We start from the raw sequence: 22093 nt of genomic DNA, 5'->3' as shown, positions 1-22093 counted from the left end.
ATACAGACACCCAGATGTTTTTTGAATCAAGTTCTGCCTCAGTCACAGAAGTAATAAGACATTCTTTGATGAACCCAATAACAGGGATGGAATATCCAAAACAGCAACTGTAAAATACAGTTATCTACCATCAAAGGAAGAAATTCTTCTTGTCTGGTTCATCACTGCAGATGTACCTCAGTAAACAATCAAATTAAAAAGCAATATTGAAAAAAAAATCTTCTTACCTTGGAAAATAAGTCAAAGCACCCCAGCCGGCTGATGACACAATAAACTTCAGGTAGGCGTGGGCCTTTTCCACTTGGCTGATAACAGTAAAAAGCAGATTGAAATTACATATTAATTTGGAGTCATAAGGAAATACACTTCTCTCTCTGATCACACAGTTGGCCATCATGTGACATCTTTCACTATCCGTTTCTCCATCAAAATAGCCACTCTTGGAAAATCGTCATATTTGTTCCATAAGACAGGAAACTAAAAAAGCATAAATAGTGCTTATCCACTTTGGAAATCACAGCGCATTGGAGCTCTATTTCAATATTGCTCCAGCCTGAAGCCATAAAAGCACATTTAACTACGACTGTAACTCATGCCTGTGCTATCATTGTCCTCTGCTCCTGCTGCGGCACGAGGAGTGGGGCCACCCCAGGGCCATGTGCTGGGAGATGAGAAGTATGATGCTAAGGGATGTTATGATGGCTTTAGTTTCCCACTCACTCCGTGATGTTCAAAGAGAGCTCAACTTACAGAAAGCCAGATCATAGACCTAAACAAAGGCAAGCTGCATGAGCTAAATAATTAATTTCCTCAGACTAGTGCATGAAAAACATGAAACTCTTAAATAACTTAAACAGTGGCAAGTATGAATCAATGACACACATCCTCCCCTCCCCCGCCCCCCCCAAAAAAAACCCTATAAAGACCGCCCTCTATAACCATCCTATTGAAGATATTTCCTAGAGAAGCAAATGGTTTAAATTGGCAGGATTGACGTGTATTCCCTCAGCATACTGGACTCTGCAACCCTGCCTATACCACTGCAGGGAAAAGCCCATCAGCACTGTCTGTGAAAGGGTACAACCACTTGCTGGATTCAGCTTATTTACTGGAAAATAGTAAAATTAGGCCACTACTGAGCACTTCAGAAAAACCATCTTCACTGGCCCGGTCCTCAGAGCAGAGAGCTGGTCTGCCTGTGCCCTCCATGTGTGCAATGCACGCAGATGGCAATGACATCCATGCATAGCAGCTTCCCACTGTATTTTTAATAAGCTGCGATGCAGCATTCCAGTTTTGTGTAGTTGCAACTGATTTTCACCAGATCAGCAGGCACACACTTCCTAGGGGCTGTTATTTTAACAAGGCAGCTTGTTGACTCCAGATGCAGTCACATGTAGTCCCAAGATACAATGCAAAGAAGTCCTGACACTGCCTCGTCCAGGAGCTACATCCATCATGGCACAGAATGGCTGCAGGTACACTAGCAAACCCCCGTACCCCGGCAGCAAAAAGCTGAAAGCAGGGTCTGAGACAATAGGCAAGGCTGCCTACTCCCTTGCGTCTCATGGAGTCAGCTCTGCTTGTGCCGCGAGGAGTGAAAAGTGGCTGTAAAAGAATCACTTGGCATCACTTAGACTCTTTGTGCAGCTGTACATTATTGACATGCAGCAATGACAGAATCATCTCCATTAATAACAGTTCTGTGATAAAGGAGCTCAGTCACTGTTTCCATCAGCTTCTGCCTGCTTTTACATTTAGCCAAAGTGGCTGATCATCTCCTCTGTATCCACACAGAAGGCCAGTATATTTTTCTCTTTGTCTTATCATTAGAGTGCTGATACAGTGATTAACTTCCCCACGGTGTGTTTGATATTTACATGCCATGCAGATGTTAATCAAGAGAAACTTAGGGGTAGCTGTGCTTTTTAAATCTGAATATTGCAATCTAGACTTGGACAATCAGCAGGTGCCTGCCTGTTATAATAAAGACCACAAAAAATACCAAAGCTAAGTGAATACAGATGAGTCTATTTCTGGATCCAAACCTGCTCACTACACGTCACATCTCTGAAAAAGCAGAGCCCTTTTTTGTCCATATTAGGTATAAAACCCTCTCTAAAGGCACTGAGCGATTATATCAAGCATGTGGGATTTTGGTTAAAATCATTGTGTCAAATCTGCAGGAATGCCGAAGCCATGCCAGGAGCCTTGGCTAGCTCCCAACCAAGAGCTGTCTCGCTGAGTGCCAGTAAAAACATCACATTCCTGGGTCATCTATAAGACCAGAAACAATAACTGCTTAGCGCTTACTCAAAGATTCTCCTTTATGAAATATCATTGCTTTCAAATGTCTTAAAGGCTACATGTCTCTGAGAGTTGGGATTATTCCCTCCTTGCACTCATCATATAGGACATCCTTTTCTGTTATTTCAGAGGCTTTTTCTCGCAAATAGCACAGCTTCCCAGACGCATACAAATCGTCTGTAAGAGGCAGCAAGCAAAAGCCTCAGGCAGAGTCATTCTGAGGGGCAGGACTTCTCAAATTTCTAACACTGGCAGCTCTTCACATAACCTCCCCTCTCAGACATTAGTTTACACCTCAAAGATGGATCTAAAACACCTGCTCATTGTGCTTTAGTTTGCTTCTTTCCCAGAAAAACATCGTATGGGACATGACACTCCTCCCTTCTCTGCCTGACCTCATCTCTCTTCACTAGGGGAGACTCGGGCACTGGGTCTGGCCAACAGTACTGGTTTAACCTCGTCTCTTCCCAGAAGAGAGTGCTTCCAAATTGCAGGCTGTGCTCTACAACGTAGGTACAAAGCCTTGGAGTCATGTCCTCCAAGGCTCATTCTTCCACACGATGAACAGGTCCAGTTCAGTGAAGCTATATGGTTAAGTAGCACAGTTGAGAGGCATCTGAGTGACTGCCTTGATGCACTGCACTCCTCCTGGAAGAAGAGGGATGGCGGGGATGATGTTTTGGTTTTGATTTGTTTTCAATTTGTTTTCATGGAGCCCAGGATATTTTCAGCCTTAGTCCAGTATCACGCATGAAAATGCTAATGAGTTTTGTTGATAACAAGACAGTTTCCCAAGAGGATGAATATAAACTGACAAGAACTTGGCTACGAGATGGAGGAGCTGAGAACTGCATCACGGCTGGTCCGCAAAAGGCTCAGGACAGTCTTTTTTCTAGTGAGTTTAATCTGAAGTTTACTGACTAAAGCCCACTTCAAAACCTGCTTTGGCAGGAGAAAAAGGAGGCTTTTGCTCCAAAAAAATAAGCCTGCCATTTTTCTCTTTCAAATCACTCCTCCATGCCCATGTGCTTGAAACCTAGGGGACCCCTCAGAGATCTCCTCCCAGTCTGGTGTAGCACTGAGTCTCTCTCACACACTGCATGTACCTGCTTTCAAAGCAGGGCAGGCTGTCCCTGCAGTGTGCGTACTGGCCAGCCATTCAGACACGTAACTCAGTGGCTTTGGTTTTTTAAGATACTGGGGAGGCTGTGGGGTGTCAGGAAAGCTCCTGGTTTCACAGCCCCAGAAATAACTGGGGAATGCTAGTCCCAGAATGTTGACATCAGAAGAACCAAAGCAGTGGGGACTGAACAGAACATTTTTCCTCCTGCATTTCTCCCAGCTTCTCCCGTCTACCTGAAGATACACTGTGTGGAGAGGAAAGGCAGCAAAAACAGACCTACCAAACAGCAAGAAAGAGAACATGCACCACAGTCCTACCTGCCATCTCAAAGAAGCAGGAATGCAGCAAGAAACAGACTAGCACCAACCTGAAGACTCCAGAAGGGCTGTGCTCCTTCCTCCCCAAAATGGGACAGGACATCTCGCTTGAGATCTTCTAAATAATTCCCCAGGAAGCATTATTAGGAAAACCAGAGGAAGCAGTAAGGGCCTCCCCAAGGCCAGGTGAAAAAGGAACATCACAAATGCACAGCAGCAGCTGAGCTGTCTGAAGTAATCAGCCTTTGCAAAACACATGCATTAGCTCTGCATAAGCCTCTAACACCCTGGGCTCCATTTGAGACCAGAACTGTAGATGCTTCAATTGCAATTAGCTGTAATTAAAACAATTATCATGTAACAGAGATAGTACATAAAAATATTTAACCCTAAATGACAATGCAAATGCCATTTTCACACATACATTGTATATTTTCTGCAGGAGAGTGAAGAGGACACTATTTTAATCCTACCTGGCTCTAGGACTGTCTTGATCTTGGAACAAGGAAAGATGTAGATTCAATCCAAAGCTTAAACAGGGAAACATGGTATTCCTGAATAACCTCCCTGCACATTTCTCTGCTCAGTCATATTAGAGCCACACACAAGCTGATGAGGTGCATAGCTTGAATGGATGACATCAAGAAGATAGAGGAGATGCTTCCCATGACTTGTCTGCATATACTAGATATGGCTTGGCAGTTTCAGAAAGAGAGAGACATACTGAAAACCCAGCAAGGCTCCTTCTTGGGAAATCTGCTGCTGTGTTGCTGGCTTAATTTAAAGAATGACAGACCTACAAACACAGACACTGAGAAGCAGGTTTGCAGAAGTCAGGTTATTGTGTCAGATTAGATCACATCCTCATGGCCACGCAAGCCCTAGCCTCACCAGCAAGCAAACGTATCCAGAAACAGAGATGTTCCTTAATGGTGTCAGGAATCAGAACAATTCAAATGTTGAGAGTCTAAAACAAATACATCAGCCACAAACCAGTTTCTGTGGCAGCTCTTGATTCCTTGTTAGGGCCAATCCAAATTCAGACCATGAGAAAATTGTGGGTGTTTTAAATCCAAAAGCTTGTCTTAAAGTCTTCTTGTTATATGTGAAACATGAACTTTTAATGTCAGAGCACCCAGTGTCCACAGGGCTGTCAAAGGTGCTTGGGGGAGGGCAGGATGGAGGGAAGAGGGCAAGGGGAAGAAAAGGTTTTCCAGTGAGCTTTTTTCAGTTCCATAAACATTAGTCTGCATCCCACAAAAGTTGTGTTTCACAGTGTAATGAATTCCCCTCTCCTGCCCCAGCAAATGCAGGATGATCTAGTCCCACCTAACAACTGTTTTTCATGTTTTAATGTACACACTTCATGTTCAGGCATCTGCTCCTCCACTGACTCCTGGGGCTGGCTCATCTTAGCCTAGAAAAGTGCTGAAGGAGCATTTTTTATGTGAGAGGGATGAGAGAGGTAGGATAGGGTGAAACAGACCCTGCAAGTTTTCATATTATTTCTGCAGATACAAAGTTACCAGTCAAGAAACCCTGACATTGTCAAGGCTTTCTGCTCTGAGAACTGTATCTTCTCAGATGTCTGCCCTATACGATAGAAAAGTGTGTCTCCTACTGTTCCCATGAACCAGCTGCCAGCTGTGGCAAAGAACTGCAGGACATTGTTTCGAGGATGCAGTATCTTATTCTCCAGTATTGCCCCACTAGCTAGAACTAGCACCCCTAAGCATCCAGAGCAACTCCCATGGCAGTAAAGCCCAAGATGCTTGTGAAGATCCCATAAAACAGCAGTTTATATGCCATGACTGTCCCTGAGGATAGGGGCTGGCACAGCTGTGGATCCCAGCCATAAGGCCACTGACAGCCCAGGCTGCCAAAGAGCTGCACTGCATCCAAGAATCTCCCAAAGGATACAGGCCTGGTGTCTCTCTGGCTGTCTACACCCTTTTTCTGGGCTGCAGAGACCATTCGTGGCCTCCTAGTAAGGAAAGTTTTGTACATTTTCCAGTACTGGTGGGTCTTGCAGCTGAGGCTCTGTCAGCAGAAACCCACTGAGAAGGTCCCTGCTTTCACCACTGTGATCCTTGTATATCCACTCTGCTCTTACTGGGCACAAGACTGGCAGATTGTACAGACAGAGGAGAGCTAAGACTTCAGTCACACCCTTTAGAAAGCATTTTTTTAATATATTAAATCAAGGCAATCAGTAAAACAAAATTATACACTAAAGCAAATTAAAAATCTGTATTTTACAGGGTACACTCAGATTCGTGTTACAGCAGCTTCACCCCTGTTCCTTCCCCACCACGTGCTCCTGCTGTTGCTGCGCTCCTGCTCTCCCTTCTGCCCCTGCCCAGGTTGCTGCCCCATAGCACCGGCGGCATTGTACTGTCCACTGGAGAGGGCCGTGACCGGCCGGGTAAGGCTGAGCCCTCAGCAGGAGCTGCTCAAATCACCTTTGCTGCTGACATGTGCATATCGCAGAGCTACAGCCAAAGAAAGCTCTAGAAAAGAGCCTAGCAAGTTGATGGATTAATTACCATGGAAAAGAAAGCTAAATTAATCTGAGTTATTAAAGAAAAATGTCTTATTTGCAGTAAAATGGCATAGTAGTGAGAGTTAATATCTCTACTATATACTGGCCCATTTCCTTTTATATGAAGATGCATACTTCTCACATCAAGTCACTAGGAAAGCTGTTATACGATTGCCTTGGAGGTATCAAGATGTAACTGGAAAACTTCATGCTATCTATGGAAGTGAAGATTGTTTGCTGTGGTACAATAGGTTACATTCCATTCTAATACTGTTCCAAAATGAAACAAAACAATATAAATACATTTAAAGGGGATACTGTACAGGATTTGTAGTACAAACAGAACATAATTGTCACTGTATCCCTTGAGGTCATTTTGGCAGGGTTTTAGCACACCCCTCCAAAAAAAAAACGGTCTGGAAGAATCTGAAATCTGAAGGCAGAAAAGTGGAACAGTTTGTTCATATCACAAAATGCCAAAGGAGAACAAGGCTGACAAAATGTAATTGTTTCATAAACAAAAGAATCCTAATACCAACCTCTGCAGAAGACACAGCCAGCCATCCTCCCAGGATCGGGCTGGTTGGCCCCTCCAGCCGGGGAGCCTGCTGCCAAGGACTGCCAAATGCTCTAGAAGGTGTGGGACACCTCTCGCTGGGTATTACAAGAGCATCCTTCGCCAGGACACCTGGGTAATATTTTCTAAGGAATTAGCCTCACAGTAGTTGGCTTTTCTTGAAGCAGAGCAGTTTACAATCATTTTAGGGTTTTCTTATGGTTCTATATTACACAGTATGGCCCCACCTTTCTCTCATGTAATCTTTGCCAAAAACTGCATGTAGTTCTCAAATTATGGTTATTGCATTTGACAGAACTTGTGGGTCGGGAATGGGACTAATCAGAGGAAATGCTGTGCACTCCTGGACATCAGAGCCACCCTGACTGAAGCTTTCAGAAACTGCTCAGGAAATTGGACACCCGAATACAAAAATCTGCTTTAGAGCCCCAGTCTCTGGCATATAAACAGTCCCTCCAGAATTTACCTGGGCCTTGTTGCCTGTACAAACTCTGCATTTGCATATGTAAAGTAAGAAAGTATGCACATGACTGTAAATAGAAATATCACACTGAGGTACACATGAGTAAGGCTGTTCCAGCCAGGCACTGACATTTGCAGGGGACATCAAATTGTTACGCTTTGTGAGCACAGCTGAACCCTATGGAGAAGGCACTTCAGGTAACAACCCCCATTCCACCAGTTCTCCCAGGAGGACGGAAGGAGGTTGCAGGATCCAAATAACAGCAGATCTCTGCTACTTTTGCCATTTCCCCAGATAGAGGAATGCTGAGATGTTTCTCCGCAGCTTCCAAAATCCTCTTTCTTTCTAAGTACCAGACTGTGCCAGTTTTGCTCTCAGAAGGCATAGCAGAATTTGCCCCAGAAAGGGACAAGCTGGTAAAGTACATTGGTATCACTCCACTTTCCTCTGATGGGTAGGCTGTACCAGTGAGATGAGACATGTCAGCTTCTGCAGGTCAGGTTTTAGAACCAGGTGAAACATCCCGAGTTAGGTGATCTCCCAGAGTAGCAGTAGATCAGCTTTATAACTGGCTTTATAATTATTACATAGATTCAGCAAGACAGTACTCATTTTTCCCTTTTTTACATAATTTTTTGCTGTGTGGTTGATTGATTTTTGCCATAGCCAGTGGAGGATAAAAACAATATCCAATGCCGTCTCAAAACACCATTTATATAAAAGTATGTAATATTGATTTAATTCTGTTCCTGGTATTTCCTACTATGCTAACCTATCTTCTGCACCAGCTGAAAGTCAGTGTGCTATTTTTTTGTTGCCTTTAATGTAGAGTAGATTTCACTGAGCCTTAAGTGAGTAAAAAAAGCCTACATTAATCCTTCATTGACAAACTAATTCAACATTCCTGTGTATACACCTTTTTTATTGTGGCTGATTATTTCAATCTCAGCCTGGTCCAGGATCAACTGTTTTGTTTTTCACGAATGTAAGCTCTGTGCATGATTCCAAACTTGCTAACGTTCCCAGAAATATAAAATTCTTAAATCACCTTTACCTGTTGGAGTTAAAACATTCTATAATTTAATTCTAGCCAACATTTTCTGAGGTTTTATTATTTTTTTGCAAATATACCTTGTTATCCTTTTCAATGACAACACATAAAAAAGTAATTGAATTGTACTGCTGCCCTACATCTTATGCTTATTTACACCAGCAAGGATACCTTCTAGGTGCTCCACTTGTCTATCTCTGAATCACCCCCTGACCAGTCCTAGATTTACTGCAACACAAGCCTTCATTGACGTTGCCTTTCCACATATAAACCTGGTTGTGGCCCACACTTACACACTGCGTTATACAGAGTAAGCAAGTCTGTGATGCTACCTATGGCAAATACCGCCCACAGAACTGATAAACAAGTTTTCTGTTATGTTAGTTTAAACGAAACTTCTTACAAATAGAGGAACCACACACAGCAATACCTCCCAGACAGAGCATCTGCTGTCTGCACAACACAGAGCTTTGGCATAGACAAAGAGCAGGGTAAGAGCAGGGTCAGGTACAGGCAGCGTGTAGGATGGGGGGTGCTGTTCTAATGACAGCAAGTTGTCCTGTCTACTGGAAGCCACTGAAAGCTACGGAAGGCAGCTGCTCCCTGCTTGGAAAGATGGGAAATCATGCCAGAGAGGGAAGGAAGGGGAAAGTGAGAGTGTCCCTTTCTCTTAGATAGGGGGTACCTATTTACAAGTTTGCAACACTGCTGATGTTCATTTTGCACAGAGTTCACAAAATGCTCCTGCAGCATCCAATATCCATATAAGCTCTCCAACCAAGTGTAGGCAACTGTCATGTGAACAGTACAGGAGCTGTGGCTCCCTGCCTAGTCATTCAAAACCAGCTCCAAACCTATCCGAGAGGTGATGAATATAGGCTGGGGCTGCTGTATGCTTTGCTGCTATCCAGTCAGATCTGCAGGATGGACAGCAAAATCCCTGTTTGCATTGTGCTTCGCCTGCCTTAATACACTTTGCAAGCCTTTGTGCAGTTTCCTCCTCACCGCCCCAACACACACACACTGCAGTGCTCTCAATTTATCAGGTAACTAGTGATTTTCCAGGTGACAAGACAAAACTGTTTGGTAGGCTGAGTCAGGTCCCTGCACCACCAGTTGACCATCCCTGGCCACAAGGACTGGAAAGGAGCCTGAGAACCTAGACTTCCCGGCACTGGCATCAGCTTATTGCATGGTTCTGAGCAAATGGTGATGGTGGCCTGCTCTCTACCATTGTTGCCCTCCTACTCGACAGGGTGGCTTATTTACCTACATCATGAACCTGCTGCAGACTGATTAGGCAGTGCTGGCAGAGTACTCTGGAGATGTAAGCAGCTGTCTAAGAGATAAACGCTACTCACAAATGTTTAGAAATACCACATTTGCCTTTGTTTGCAGTGTTGTAGTATTTCTGATTCTGCTTGAAAGCACGTAATATAAAGAATTTAAACAGTAAACACTCACAAAAGAAACTTTCCACATTCTTATGAATTTCCTACGAGACTTGGGATCTATTTAATTGAGACAGCTATTACAGATTCTTATTTTACTTGAGCTCCTTACATTTCCAAATTTCAGAATGAATAACTCTGTTTTCTTTTAAAACCAGGAGAGCACCCTCAAAGTTCAGGCTATAGTTTTGAGATATTGTTTAACAGAATTCTGCATTTTGAGGTGAAGGTGATGTACTTACCAACAGCCTCCTGCAATAACCAAACCGCCGGCTCCCATCTTCCCCAGTCAGCATGAAAGAGAAAGTCTCACTAGAAGAAAATAAATTGCCCAGATCTTACTATCAGAACTACAGCATAGCTATGAGGTAGATCATTTAGAAAGGGATACTGCCTTATCCAGTGAGAGATTTTACCTACTGGAGAGTCTTCTCTCCCTCTGCCCATCATCTAGACATACTCTGTAGACGAATTCCATCAACAGTAGAGCAAAAATATCTGCACAGTTGTGGAAAACCTAGCTATCATTATAAAAAGAGATGGGTGCTGAATTTTAGTGACATGGCAGTCCCTTTGTACTGCAGAAGGAACACAAGAATCAGATTTTGAGGGCAGTATTCAAATGCTGTATCTCACCTTTTAGTTAGATCCTGTCTTTGGACTGTGCTTTGTTCTTAAAGGGAGAACCTTAGATATTCTCTAAGAGTAGAGAAATCATTTTCTAATCCAGAAACAACACAGATTTCCAAAATCCAGCTCATTTTATATCCTAGGATAAGTACCATTTGTGACAGAGAAGTAAAACAACAGTTTAAGGCTATAATTGCAGCCAGCACAGGTAAAAGGGATGGGTCAAGCTTCGCCAGGGGAGGTTCAGGTTGGACATTAGGAAGCATTTCTTCTCAGAAAGGGTTATTAGACATTGGAATGGGCTGCCCAGGGAGGTGGTGGAGTCACCATCTCTGGAGGTGTTTAAGAAAAGACTGGACATGGCACTTAGTGCCATGGTCTAGTCGACATGGTGGTGTCAGGGCAACGGTTGGACTCGATGATCCCTGAGGCGTCTTCCAACCTGGTTGATTCTGTGATTCTGTCTGTGAATTTGTGCCTGGACTGCGAAACATTCCTGATTGCTTTGCAAGTTTTAAATGGCATTATATAAAACAGTTTTTCTTTGTGCTGGAATGCCAGGGTTTATATGATTATAGCCGTATATGGGAGGGATATCTTATTTCACAAACGTGGGCTCATGAAAGGTCTGTCTAGGAGAGCAGCAGCAGAAGAGGTGAAATGCTGTGTAGGCAGGGCTGTGTGCTTCTCATACATATGTTGCCCACACAGTTGTCCGTTTCTCCTACAGTGTCTTCAATAACTCACTATTCAGGCGCTTCCTCATACTGAATAATACAGCCAAGCAACACAAACTATAACATGGTTATGTTCCATGTGCCATATGGAAGCTAATAAGAAGTTCCATACGTATTCTTGGTTACAGTAATTCCTGCAAGTGAATGCTAGTTCCTTCTCATCATTCAAAGTCCCTATAGACACACTCTGAACAGGTCTTACTCCATTTACACATGTCTCAGACCATGCATCTTTAAAAGCTATCTCATATTCTAGGGGAACATGGGGAGACCCCATCTGCAGTACTGCATACAGCTCTGGAGTCTTCAGCACAAGAAAGACATGGACCTGTTGGAGCGGGTCCAGAGGAGGGCCACAAAAATGATCAGAGGGGTGGAGCACCTCTCCTATGGAGAGAGACTGAGCAAGTTGGGGTAGTTCAGCCTGAAGAAGGGAAGGCTCCAGGAAGACCTGATTGCAGCCTTTCAATACTTAAAGGGGGCTTCTAAGAAAGATGAGGACAGACTTTTTAGCAGGGCCTGTTGCGATAGGACAAGGGGTTGTAGATGCCCCATGCCTAGAAACATTCAAGGTCAGGTTGGATGGGGCTTTGAGCAACCTGAACTAATTGAAGATGTCCCTGCTTATTGCAGGGGGGTTGGACTAGATTACCTTTAAAGGTCCCTTCCAACACAAATCATTCTATGATTCTACACCTTCTGCCTATTCTACTACTTCTACATCTTCAAATCAACAGGTTCTGACACACTGATGCAGGGGAAAAAAAAAAAATACATTTTTTGAGGTTTCTTTTGAACGAAAAAGAAAACGCAAGCCTGGTTCTCCCTTCCCTTGCCCTTCTCCTGTAGTCATTCATCTCTGAAGGAAGGAAGACAGGGCTCCTCTGCTGGCACAGAGCTGGGCTCCAAAAAATTCTCAGAACAGCATTGCTTTGAGCCAAATGAAGAGGTGTCCTGCAATGTTAGACAAGCATTCTGGGGCAAATAACTAGGGCAGGTGGTGGGCAGGGGTCTGTCCTTTTGTAAGATTTATTTTAAATACTTCCATTTATGCTTTTGGGTTTAGCTCTGAGAGGAACCTTCAAACCTCTTCCCCTCAGCCACACAGGCCTGTGAGGCAGGCAGAATAGGGAAGAAAAATAATACAGAACTTCAAAAAATTAAATACAGCTGCTTGAGCCTGAAGTGGCCAAGACTCAAACTATTTCCTTAATTGGGCATTGGCGAGCCTGTGGCTGCTCCAGATGCACTCCATCAGCACTGTGCAGCAGAGGAGCACCAGAGAGTTTACCTGTTGTATTCGGAGACAGGGAGCCAGTCCTTGGCATCAGGAAAGCAGAACTGAGGGATAGCCTTGAGACGCTCCTCCGCTTCACGCATTTGCTTGGTTGGTCTTTCTAGCTGCGGGGGAGAAAATTGAGGTTCAGTCAGTTACTGTTAGTGCCAGCTTCACAGCACCTCTCAGGAGGGGGAGTTACTAATGAGCTCTGAGGAGCAAGGGCTCATCAGCTTGTTCTTTATTTGTGCTTGGCAGAGTGAAGCATGACCCCAGGACAGGCTTATAGATGCTAGTACAATAGAAATAATCACTGCTGGGTTTTTTAAAATTTTTTTTGTAATTGCCCAAAACTCTCTTGTTGCACAATGGCCACTTAAAACACAGTCCTAACTCAAATTCCTTTCTGCTGCAAGAGCACACGGTAAATGCCATAGATCAGCAAAAGTCTTTCCATTGACTTGAGTGAGTTTTGGAACAAATCCTACTGTAGCCAAGACGAGTTAAAAGTGAAATATTTAGAAACTGAATTTAAACACAGTCTTTAAAGCACCTACTATGAGGCCAAACTCTCCAGCACTGGAAAAGATACATTTGTAAACAGGGAAATCTTTCAGTCAGCTTTTGTATGCCCTTCGCTTTGTAACAGATCGCTTTGTAACAATTATGAAAGCTGAATTATTAACTCCATTTAAAAAATAGATTTTTATTAATTTTCCAACTTACTTTATTGATCTGATTTTTCTTTTACCTTGGGAAACTGATATGTCACTTCTGGGAGGTAAGTGTTTTTAGATGGCTTCTTTTTCAGTGACACTACCACAAAATACTCAAATAACTCCCGTTCCTGCCATTCAATCAGCTCCAGTTCCAGGGTTCGATAACTTGGAGCCCTCTTCAGCACTGACTGGATGTGTACTAGACGCTGGGTGTGAGCTAGCATTTAAAAAAAAAAAAAAAAGAAAGAAAGAAAGAAAAGAAAAAAAAGAGAGATTGTTACCTGGGACTATAATGTGTATGTGCAAGCCACAGCCATTCATACAGGACTTTCAATTTGCCAGCATATTATTCCAAGCATGTTCTCCTTTCAAAAGCAAACCTTCATACTGTAGTCTCCCTCCCTCACTAATTGAACCCATAAATCAAAACTCTCTCCAAGTACTGAAGCGATGCAACACTAAGTCACTGAAATAATTTGCAGTTCATAACTGCTACCCTGCCAAAGGTCTGCTTTTTCTTCACACATAAGAGTAGATTGTAAGCCCTTATGTGGGTGTGCAAATGCAGTAGGGCCTCCAGGGTGACACATCTCAGGCCTGACTTGGACCTGATTTACAATGGTGAAAAAGAGTTCTGTGACCTGTGCCTACATAGCACAGCTTTATGCTAAGAACCACTGAAGGTGTATTTTCTCCTTCTCTACAGCACAGGCATAGTCCATACAAGCCATGGAACAATCTCCGGGGAAGGGGGAAGGAAAGGAAAGATGTGCAAATTGCCTCCTGCAGGATTGCTTTCCTTGTGCCAATTCAAATGAGGGGCAACCTTAGATTCATGGTCACATCCAGTCCTGATTCAAAGATGTCTTGATCCAGTGACTTGTCGCTGGACATCTATGGCGGACTAGCCAGTAACATCTTCACTAGTTCTGGGAGACCAATAAGTGAAAACAGCTAAGTAAAACCAGCTCCCTGCATGCTCTTCCCCACCTCTTCACACCAGGATCTCTGTGCAATGGCAAATGAATTATTTGCAGCACATGTCAGTCCCTTAAGGCTATGTTCACTAACACTGCCCACAGTTTGCAAAAGGCATACTGTCCCTTGTGGTAGGGAAATAAGATGTCACAAGCACTTGATCACAGCAGTAATTAATTGACAGAAAGAAAGGGAAACCCCTCGATGACCAGCCGTCATACAACTGGTTCAACAACACAAAAATTAAAAATTATTTTCATAAAGCACTTGGGGTCTTGGTGTGAGTGTACAACTAGGAAAGCCAAAACCCAAGAAATAACCTGCCTTGTCTTGCCTTGAGATAGCCCCATACTGCTGGCCAGTGCTTCATATTTGCAAGAGGTGAAACCAAAGAGCCCACCCACACCAATGATGGGGACCCAGTGGATTCTGTCATGCTACATGTGACAACTGGATCTTTGGCTCAGGATGCCCTGAGAGCATCAATGTTAATATAAGGTCACACAGGAGCAGTGAGTTAGGGAGCCATCAGAATGAAGATCCTCCGTTCCACAACAATGGGGGAAAAAGCTTCCCAGTTTCCAGTGAAATCAGAATAACCTCCCAATAACAAGAGAGAGGTCATGCCCTGTCTGTCTTCTTTCATGGGCTATGAGCAAAAGCAACCCTTATGCTTTTTGACACAAAGAGAAAAAGAACTGAAAGTGCTTTTGGGCTGGTACCTGTCTACAAAGGAGCAATGAGTCTTTTTCTACACATCACTGTACAATGATGCATACAGCCTGTTTTGGGTGGTCTTACCACCACCTATCTAGAACAAATCTTTTTCCCTAAGACATTTTTTTTCCAGCAAGTTTTCCTGCATGAACAGTAAGCAGGTGACATCTGCAGTAGATAGACACGAATGCTTGCCCCTTATCTTATAACCACAGCTCCACACTCTTGGGTTTTTTTCCCCTCACTTACTAACAACATGATAGGTTTTTAGTAACAAAATCTGTTATTGCCTTCAACTTTTTTATAGTTCTCTCTGTGTATCAGGACTCTTGAAAATGAGAGACCAATTTACTGGCCTGGCTCAAGCAGAGTTTGTGCAGGTGCTGTGCACTGATAAAGGAATTTCTACAATTTGGAGACTGCAGACCTATAAAAGAGTATGAGAATTGCTACGCTGGATAAGACCCAGAATCTTGCCTCCAGCAGCAGCTAGCAGTAAACACTTAAGGCAGTGTATGAATAAGAAGAAAGCATATTTATCCAATCTCATCCCTCTAAGTTTGCACCCAGTAGTCAGTCTGGAAAACATCAGCATCTGTGAAGTGGCTGACAAAGCAAATCTATCAAAGGTCCTGTTCTTCATTATATGACACAGTTGCCAAATACTTGTTAGATCCTCACAGCTCATTTTGTCCTTGCTTTCCACATTCATGCTCCTGTGTTGGAAACTTTGTGAGCTCTGCAGTAATGGCGTTAGCATAGTTTAGGAAGGAAAATATAGGCCATGGTCAGGAATAATGTGCAGTAGCAGGAGAATGTACATTGATAAGGTCTGTGACAGTGGCCGACTAGAAGTTATTGAAGGCTGATCCCTTACCTTTAAATCTGTCATCTGAGTCACTCTCACTCTCGCTGTTCTCATCTGCAGAGGAGATAGAGGGATCAGTTAATGCAAAACCAAAGCAAACATAAACTTGGTTTACAGTGGTGAAGCTGGGAAAAATCATAGCTCACACTGAGCCTTGTGATCCACGCATGCTCTCTCCTCAGTTTTAAAATACCTTGAAATAAACAGTTTGAATGACTCCTTAGATTGTGTTTTCCTCGGATTAAGTTTCAATTTTGCTTAAGAATAATAGCTTCATTTTGATGGAAGGGCAAAATTCATTCTCCATTACAGCAACTGGTTGCACCGAACCCCCATCTATCCTAAGCTACAGAGGTGAACGTGCCATTGGGAAAATGGATTTTAACCCTTCCACTTCTTTAGACTTTTTTTTTTTTGAAAAAAGTTATACAGCACTTGAGAAGTCAAAGTAAGCCTTGAGCTTTGTCTGTCTGGGCAACATTTTCAGGCACCAGAACAAACCTACCTGAGTGAGAGTAACGTGCAAAAGTAACCTTATGACAAGATGTATTTCTGAGGTGTAATCGCATTAAAGCTCTGTTGTACTCCTACTACAGATATAGCCTGAATTTCCTTTTGGCCCCTGCTTTTCCAGCAGCAGTCTGAAGCGCAGTGTGAGTTACATTCACATGCCAGGAAAAAGCATGAATGAATTACAAGGTCAAAACAGCAAATTCTGGACAAAACTTACAGATGCAAATTACTCAAAAAGTGAACTAAAGAAGCAGCTGGGTAAGTCTAGCTGATCATGGGATTAATAGGATACACAATGCTGAGAATCTCATTTATTTTTAGCTCAACCACATTTTCTCCTCTTGCAGACAGAAAGTTATCATTGTTCGTAGGAGAAAGTTCTAAACAAAGTAGAGTCCGGGGTATATGTGAAGGAAAGAAGGGAATCTGTTAATCCTGTAACATTCAAATGGATTCACTGAGCTGTGACACTTGTGTCATACCTCGTAGGGATGCTGTCTCAATATTGGACATAGAAAGTTTCTTTAATCGTTTTTTCCCTCTTTTTGCACTGTAGATGGAATTGATCCTTTGGACAAGCTGAAAAATAAGAAAATGAGGAATCAGTAAGACCAAACAGACTTTTAATTAATCTATCCAAACAAAGAATTTGACCACGGATGATAGGCCAGTTGAACCCCCCAAAGTCTTTACTATTTCAAAGTGCATTTCTTATCTCTCGTTTTGAATCCTCTTTGTTAGAATCACTTATTTTGCATCTCACTCCTTTACCTATGGATATATTTTAAAAAACAATTAAATAACTCAGAAACCTAAATCTCATTTTCAAAAATCTTGTAGACATTTGCAATAAAAGCACAATGAGCCTGAGGATTACAGAATCACAGAATCACAGAATGTTAGGGATTGGAAGGGACCTCGAAAGATCATCTAGTCCAATCCCCCTGCCAGAGCAGGATTGCCTAGACCACATCACACAGGAACGGGTTTTGAGTGTCTCCAGAGAAGGAGACTCCACAACCTCTCTGGGCAGCCTGTTCCAGTGTTCAGTCACCCTCACCGTAAACAAGTTTTTCCTCATATTTAAGTGGAACCTCCTGTGTTCCAGCTTGCACCCATTGCCCCTTGTCCTGTCAAGGGATGTCACTGAGAAGAGCCTGGCTCCATCCTCATGACACTTGCCCTTTACATATTTATAAACATTAATGAGGTCACCCCTCAGTCTCCTCTTCTCCGAGCTAAAGAGACCCAGCTCCCTCAGCCTCTCCTCATAAGGGAGATGTTCCACTCCCTTAATCATCTTCGTGGCTCTGCGCTGGACTCTCTCTAGCAGTTCCCTGTCCTTCTTGAACTGAGGGGCCCAGAACTGGACACAATACTCCAGATGCGGCCTCAGCAGGGCAGAGTAGAGGGGGAGGAGAACCTCTCTTGACCTGCTAACCACACCCCTTCTAATACACCCCAGGATGCCATTGGCCTTCTTGGCCACAAGGGCACATTGCTGGCTCATGGTCATCCTGTTGTCCACTAGGACCCCCAGGTCCCTTTCCCCTACGCTGCTCTCCAACAGGTCTGCCCCCAACTTGTACTGGTACATGGGGTTGTTCTTGCCCAGATGCAGGACTCTACACTTGCCCTTGTTATATCTCATTAAATTTCTCCCCGCCCAACTCTCCAGCCTGTCCAGGTCTCTCTGAATGGCTGCGCAGCCTTCCGGCACATCAGCCACTCCTCCCAGTTTTGTGTCATCAGCGAACTTGCTGACAGTGCACTCTAATCCCTCATCCAAGTCATTAATGAATATATTGAATAGAACTGGTCCCAGTACCGACCCTTGAGGGACTCCGCTAGACACAGACCTCCAACTGGACTCATCCCATTGACTACCACTCTCTGGCTTCTTTCCTTCAGCCAGTTCACAATCCACCTCACTACCCGATCATCCAGACCACACTTCCTCAGTTTAGCTGCGAGGATGCTGTGGGAGACCGTGTCAAATGCTTTACTGAAATCGAGATAGACCACATCCACAGCTTTACCATCATCTGTCCACCGGGTTACGTCCTCATAAAAGGCTATCAAGTTGGTTAAGCATGACTTCCCCTTGGTGAAGCCATGCTGAGTGCCCCTAATGATCCCCCTATCCTTGATGTGCCTAGAGACAGCACCAAGGACAAGTTGTTCCATCACCTTTCCGGGGATGGAGGTGAGGCTGACCGGTCTATAGTTCCCCGGGTCTTCCTTCTTGCCCTTTTTGAAGACTGGAGTGACATTCGCTTTCCTCCAGTCCTCAGGCACCTCTCCCGTTGCCCACGACTTAGCAAAGATGATGGAGAGTGGCCTAGCAATGACTTCCGCCAGCTCCCTCAGCACCCACGGGTGCATCCCATCAGGGCCCATGGATTTATGGACGTCCAGATTGCTTAATTGGTCCAATTCAAAGGTAGCTGTTATCCTCTACCACCTCCTTCCTCTCTGTCTATGCTATTCCTTCTCTCTTCACTTGCATTATCTAAGTAACAATGATCCATTAGCCATATCCACCTTTGCCAAACTCTCATGGACCTTAAGTTCATATTCTCATTTTGAATATGAGAGTAACATATGTGTTAGTACCTCTCTGAACTGAGATTTTAGTGTGTTCAAATAAGCACAGAAAGAGCTAGCCCTAACTTTTTAAAGCCTTTTCAGGTACAGAGTGAACCAGCTGCTTTGAAGCTACATCATATCACCTGAGGATCTGGCCCATATGGACTTCTCCTCCCTCCCCTTTCCAACTCTTGCTATACTTACCTTACTTCAGAGGTGCTGTATCTAACTTTCTCCAATCTTATCCTTAACTACAAAAGTATTTTAAGGTTAGCTACTAGTGCTGGCTTTAGCTGGCTTTAACTAGCACTAGCCAGAATTTTAACTCCAGGTAATCAATCATCTTTATGACTTTCCTCAGTAGGGCTAATGCAGATAATAACTGTCTATCCAAAAAAATCTGAGACAATGGAAAATATTAACGGGGTAACTTGTGTTAAGTGCCTTCAACAAGAGGTTGGGATTACTAAGAATTCGTAATTAAAGAGAACATTTTAACTTCTGGAGAGCCATAAATATGGAGCAATTAATCTTCATAATGTTTTTATGAGTTAGGAATAGTATATTTCATTCCATAGCAGCTTCATTCATAGAACTATAATACAATTTGCAAAAGCTGTTTTACCTCAGCTTGCAGAGAGAAATAAACTCAGTGAGAGAAACTAATTCGCCATAGCCCCAGTAGAAAGTCAGTAACAGAGCACAGACTGGAACAAAAACCTCACACAACCCCTCCAAGAGAGGAAGAGGGTCTGGCCCAGAACGGACAGTTTGAAATGTTAAAAACCTTGCTTGTTCTCTTGCTTGAAGCAGTATTAGGGATTGTGCCTCTACATGCTGATTGAGCAATGTGCTACCCACCAGCAAGGCTCAGATGGAACTTCTCTGCTTGTGGCTGTGTACCTGGCTCTGCCCACTGGGAATTTGCACAGCACCATGAGAGAGCCAGCAGGATGAAATCCTACCCAGCTCCAGCGCATGCGCCAGCCCAGAAACACCTGCACGTAAGCACTAAACAAGGCTTCAGGAACCAGGAGTGAGGGGTCTTGCTGGGACTTTTCACTCCCCTCGCTGTGCTGCTTGGCACTTGGCTTGAGCTACCTCATCAGGGGTAAAATACCTGCACTGCGGTGAGGAAAGCCCAGATGTTTAAAGCATTTGGATATTGCTTCACAAAGCATCACTGGGGATGGTACAGAACAGGAGTTTCTCAGGTTCAAGTTTTTCCCTCTAATAACTAACGTTTTCTCAATAGAAAGCTGAGATTCTCCAGTAATATGTGATTATAGGAGCTAGAGTGGTCAAAAATAGAAATTATCAAAGATTTATGATAAAACTATGAATATTCATATGCTGAAAACATAATTTCATATGAGGAGTATGTCTGTCCCTTAAACAAATAAAAAAAAAGTAAGTTGAGTACAAAACTAACAGCCAAACTTTGCAAGTTTTACTCAGAACCAAGTAGGAAGCTAGTCTGTAAGTTACTCTGTAACTTCCTTCACAGATGTATGCTCATTTGTGCAGTAAAACAGTATATTCCAAGAAAGTAAAAATACAGTAAATATTAAGGACATACGATTAACTTCCTCCTTTTTGTTTGTTTCCTGCTTAGACAGAATTTCAGACTAATTGACAGAAACATAAAAATCTCCCTCTACTCACAGTATTTACAGCCATGTACTTTAAAATATGCTCTCTAATAAGAACAGGAAAGAGCTGAATATACAATAAAAATCAACTTTGTTCACAAGCCAAAAATAAATATATCGGCAGTTCTCCCCCCCTGCTCTCTTGCTATTGTACTAGTAAAGGTTTGTTAGGTTTTTTTGTTGTTTGGTGGCTTGGGTTTTTTTCACATCCCATTTTGAATTGGAAAACTCCTTGAAAAATGGAAAATTAATTTTTACTTCAAATCCATCAAGATAACAGGGTTATCAGGATGGGGTAGATTGTGAATAAATGAAGGGAAACATATTAGGCAGTTATTTTCCTGAGACTAGTAAACAAATGATGGGGAAAAAAACCACTTCAGATGCTGCTGCATGTTATAAATAATGATTGCCTGACCATTACCCATTCAAAGTCATGAAGTTAGGTACACAAGAATGCTCTGGCCCACAGACCTTAACGAAAAGTGTGGAAAACAGAACTGGCTTCAAATCAACTCTGTGCAAGGATGGCAATCAGATGTTTGCTAGTCTTGGACCAGGGCAGAGTTACCCATTTCTAGGGAAAATATTTTCAAAGTACAGCTGTATGTAAAAAAGGAGTATGTCTTGGCTTCTGAGAGTTACTGGTTTTGTTATGATCTCAATTTTCCTTCAGGGTTCAAAAAGAGCTTTCAGTGATGGCTAAAGACTGGATAGAAGTTTGCAAGCTCTTGCAGATAGATGACCTATCCACAGCATAAGCCCGATCACCCTGCCAGTACCTTTGGGATCCTCCTGGCCCGCCGTGTAGACAGCAGCTCACTTGTGGTACTCAGGCTGTCCTCATTGAGGCTGGAAGGGGAGGAGGGAATGCCAAGCTGAGCCAGAAGCAGCATGTCATCATGGCTGTGCCGCTTGGGCAGCCGTGGTAAGCGGTGGCTCTTCCTTTCTGACCAGTTCCCGATGCGCAGAGACTGGCTGCTGGCCTTCGAAGGTAGCTGCAGGAAAAAGAATAGCTTGAGCTCTTCCCTTCCTCAGCAACACTTAGTGCAGAAGCAGTTCTTTGATTGAGTGGTGGCTACACAAGGACATCATGCCAAGCGAGCCACTGCTCTGTGGGATATGTGCGAAGACAGCGTTTAAGGTCAAAATGAAAAGACAGGCGTCAATATCTAAGACTTTAAAGTTCAAATAAAACAATAGTACTTTTGGCTTTGGTGCATTTCCATGCACCCACATCACATCAACTCTGTGAGCCTTCAAACCTCACTTAAAGGCTTGGCTAACATCAGAAAACTGACCCGATGGGCCTGATGCATCTCTTTCACTTGCAGTAGTGAAAATCAAGAGCAATTACATTAAGGTTGCCATTTTATCCTAGAGAAAGAAAGTAGAAGATCAAGCTTGTTGTATTTCCATGATGTTAGGATGTTTTAAGATCTGCCAATATGCAGAGGCACAGTTACAGCTTTGTCCTGCATTTGCAAAGAATTTCCTTTAAAATACGAAACTGTTATCATTGCAGGGTGAAGGGAAAATCTCACTGACAGGATTAAGCATCAAGTAACAGCTGTCTTTAAAAA

General features: G+C 43.3%; 1 protein-coding gene across 2 annotated transcripts in view; it reads right to left on the bottom strand.

The window, feature by feature from the left end:
* DENND2B (DENN domain containing 2B) overlaps nucleotides 1–22093 on the bottom strand; it is a 183802-nt gene that overhangs the window by 32877 nt on the left and 128832 nt on the right. For both annotated transcript variants that reach the window (XR_011047933.1, XM_068397872.1), the window contains exons 7-13: nucleotides 21293–21508; nucleotides 16752–16848; nucleotides 15766–15810; nucleotides 13226–13410; nucleotides 12490–12599; nucleotides 10074–10143; nucleotides 228–305 (exon numbers count right to left, since the gene is read on the bottom strand). Coding sequence is in view for 1 of the 2 variants with exons in the window: in XM_068397872.1 (XP_068253973.1) it covers nucleotides 228–305; nucleotides 10074–10143; nucleotides 12490–12599; nucleotides 13226–13410; nucleotides 15766–15810; nucleotides 16752–16848; nucleotides 21293–21508 (801 nt within the window). In the remaining variant the exon portion in view is untranslated. The remainder of the gene's footprint in view (nucleotides 1–227; nucleotides 306–10073; nucleotides 10144–12489; nucleotides 12600–13225; nucleotides 13411–15765; nucleotides 15811–16751; nucleotides 16849–21292; nucleotides 21509–22093) is intronic.

Source organism: Nyctibius grandis, chromosome 4 (genome assembly GCF_013368605.1).
Source record: "Nyctibius grandis isolate bNycGra1 chromosome 4, bNycGra1.pri, whole genome shotgun sequence".
Classification (NCBI taxonomy): Eukaryota; Metazoa; Chordata; class Aves; order Nyctibiiformes; family Nyctibiidae; genus Nyctibius; species Nyctibius grandis.
The sequence above is the reverse complement of the archived record's forward strand: the minus strand, read 5'-3'. Positions and strand labels throughout refer to the sequence as shown.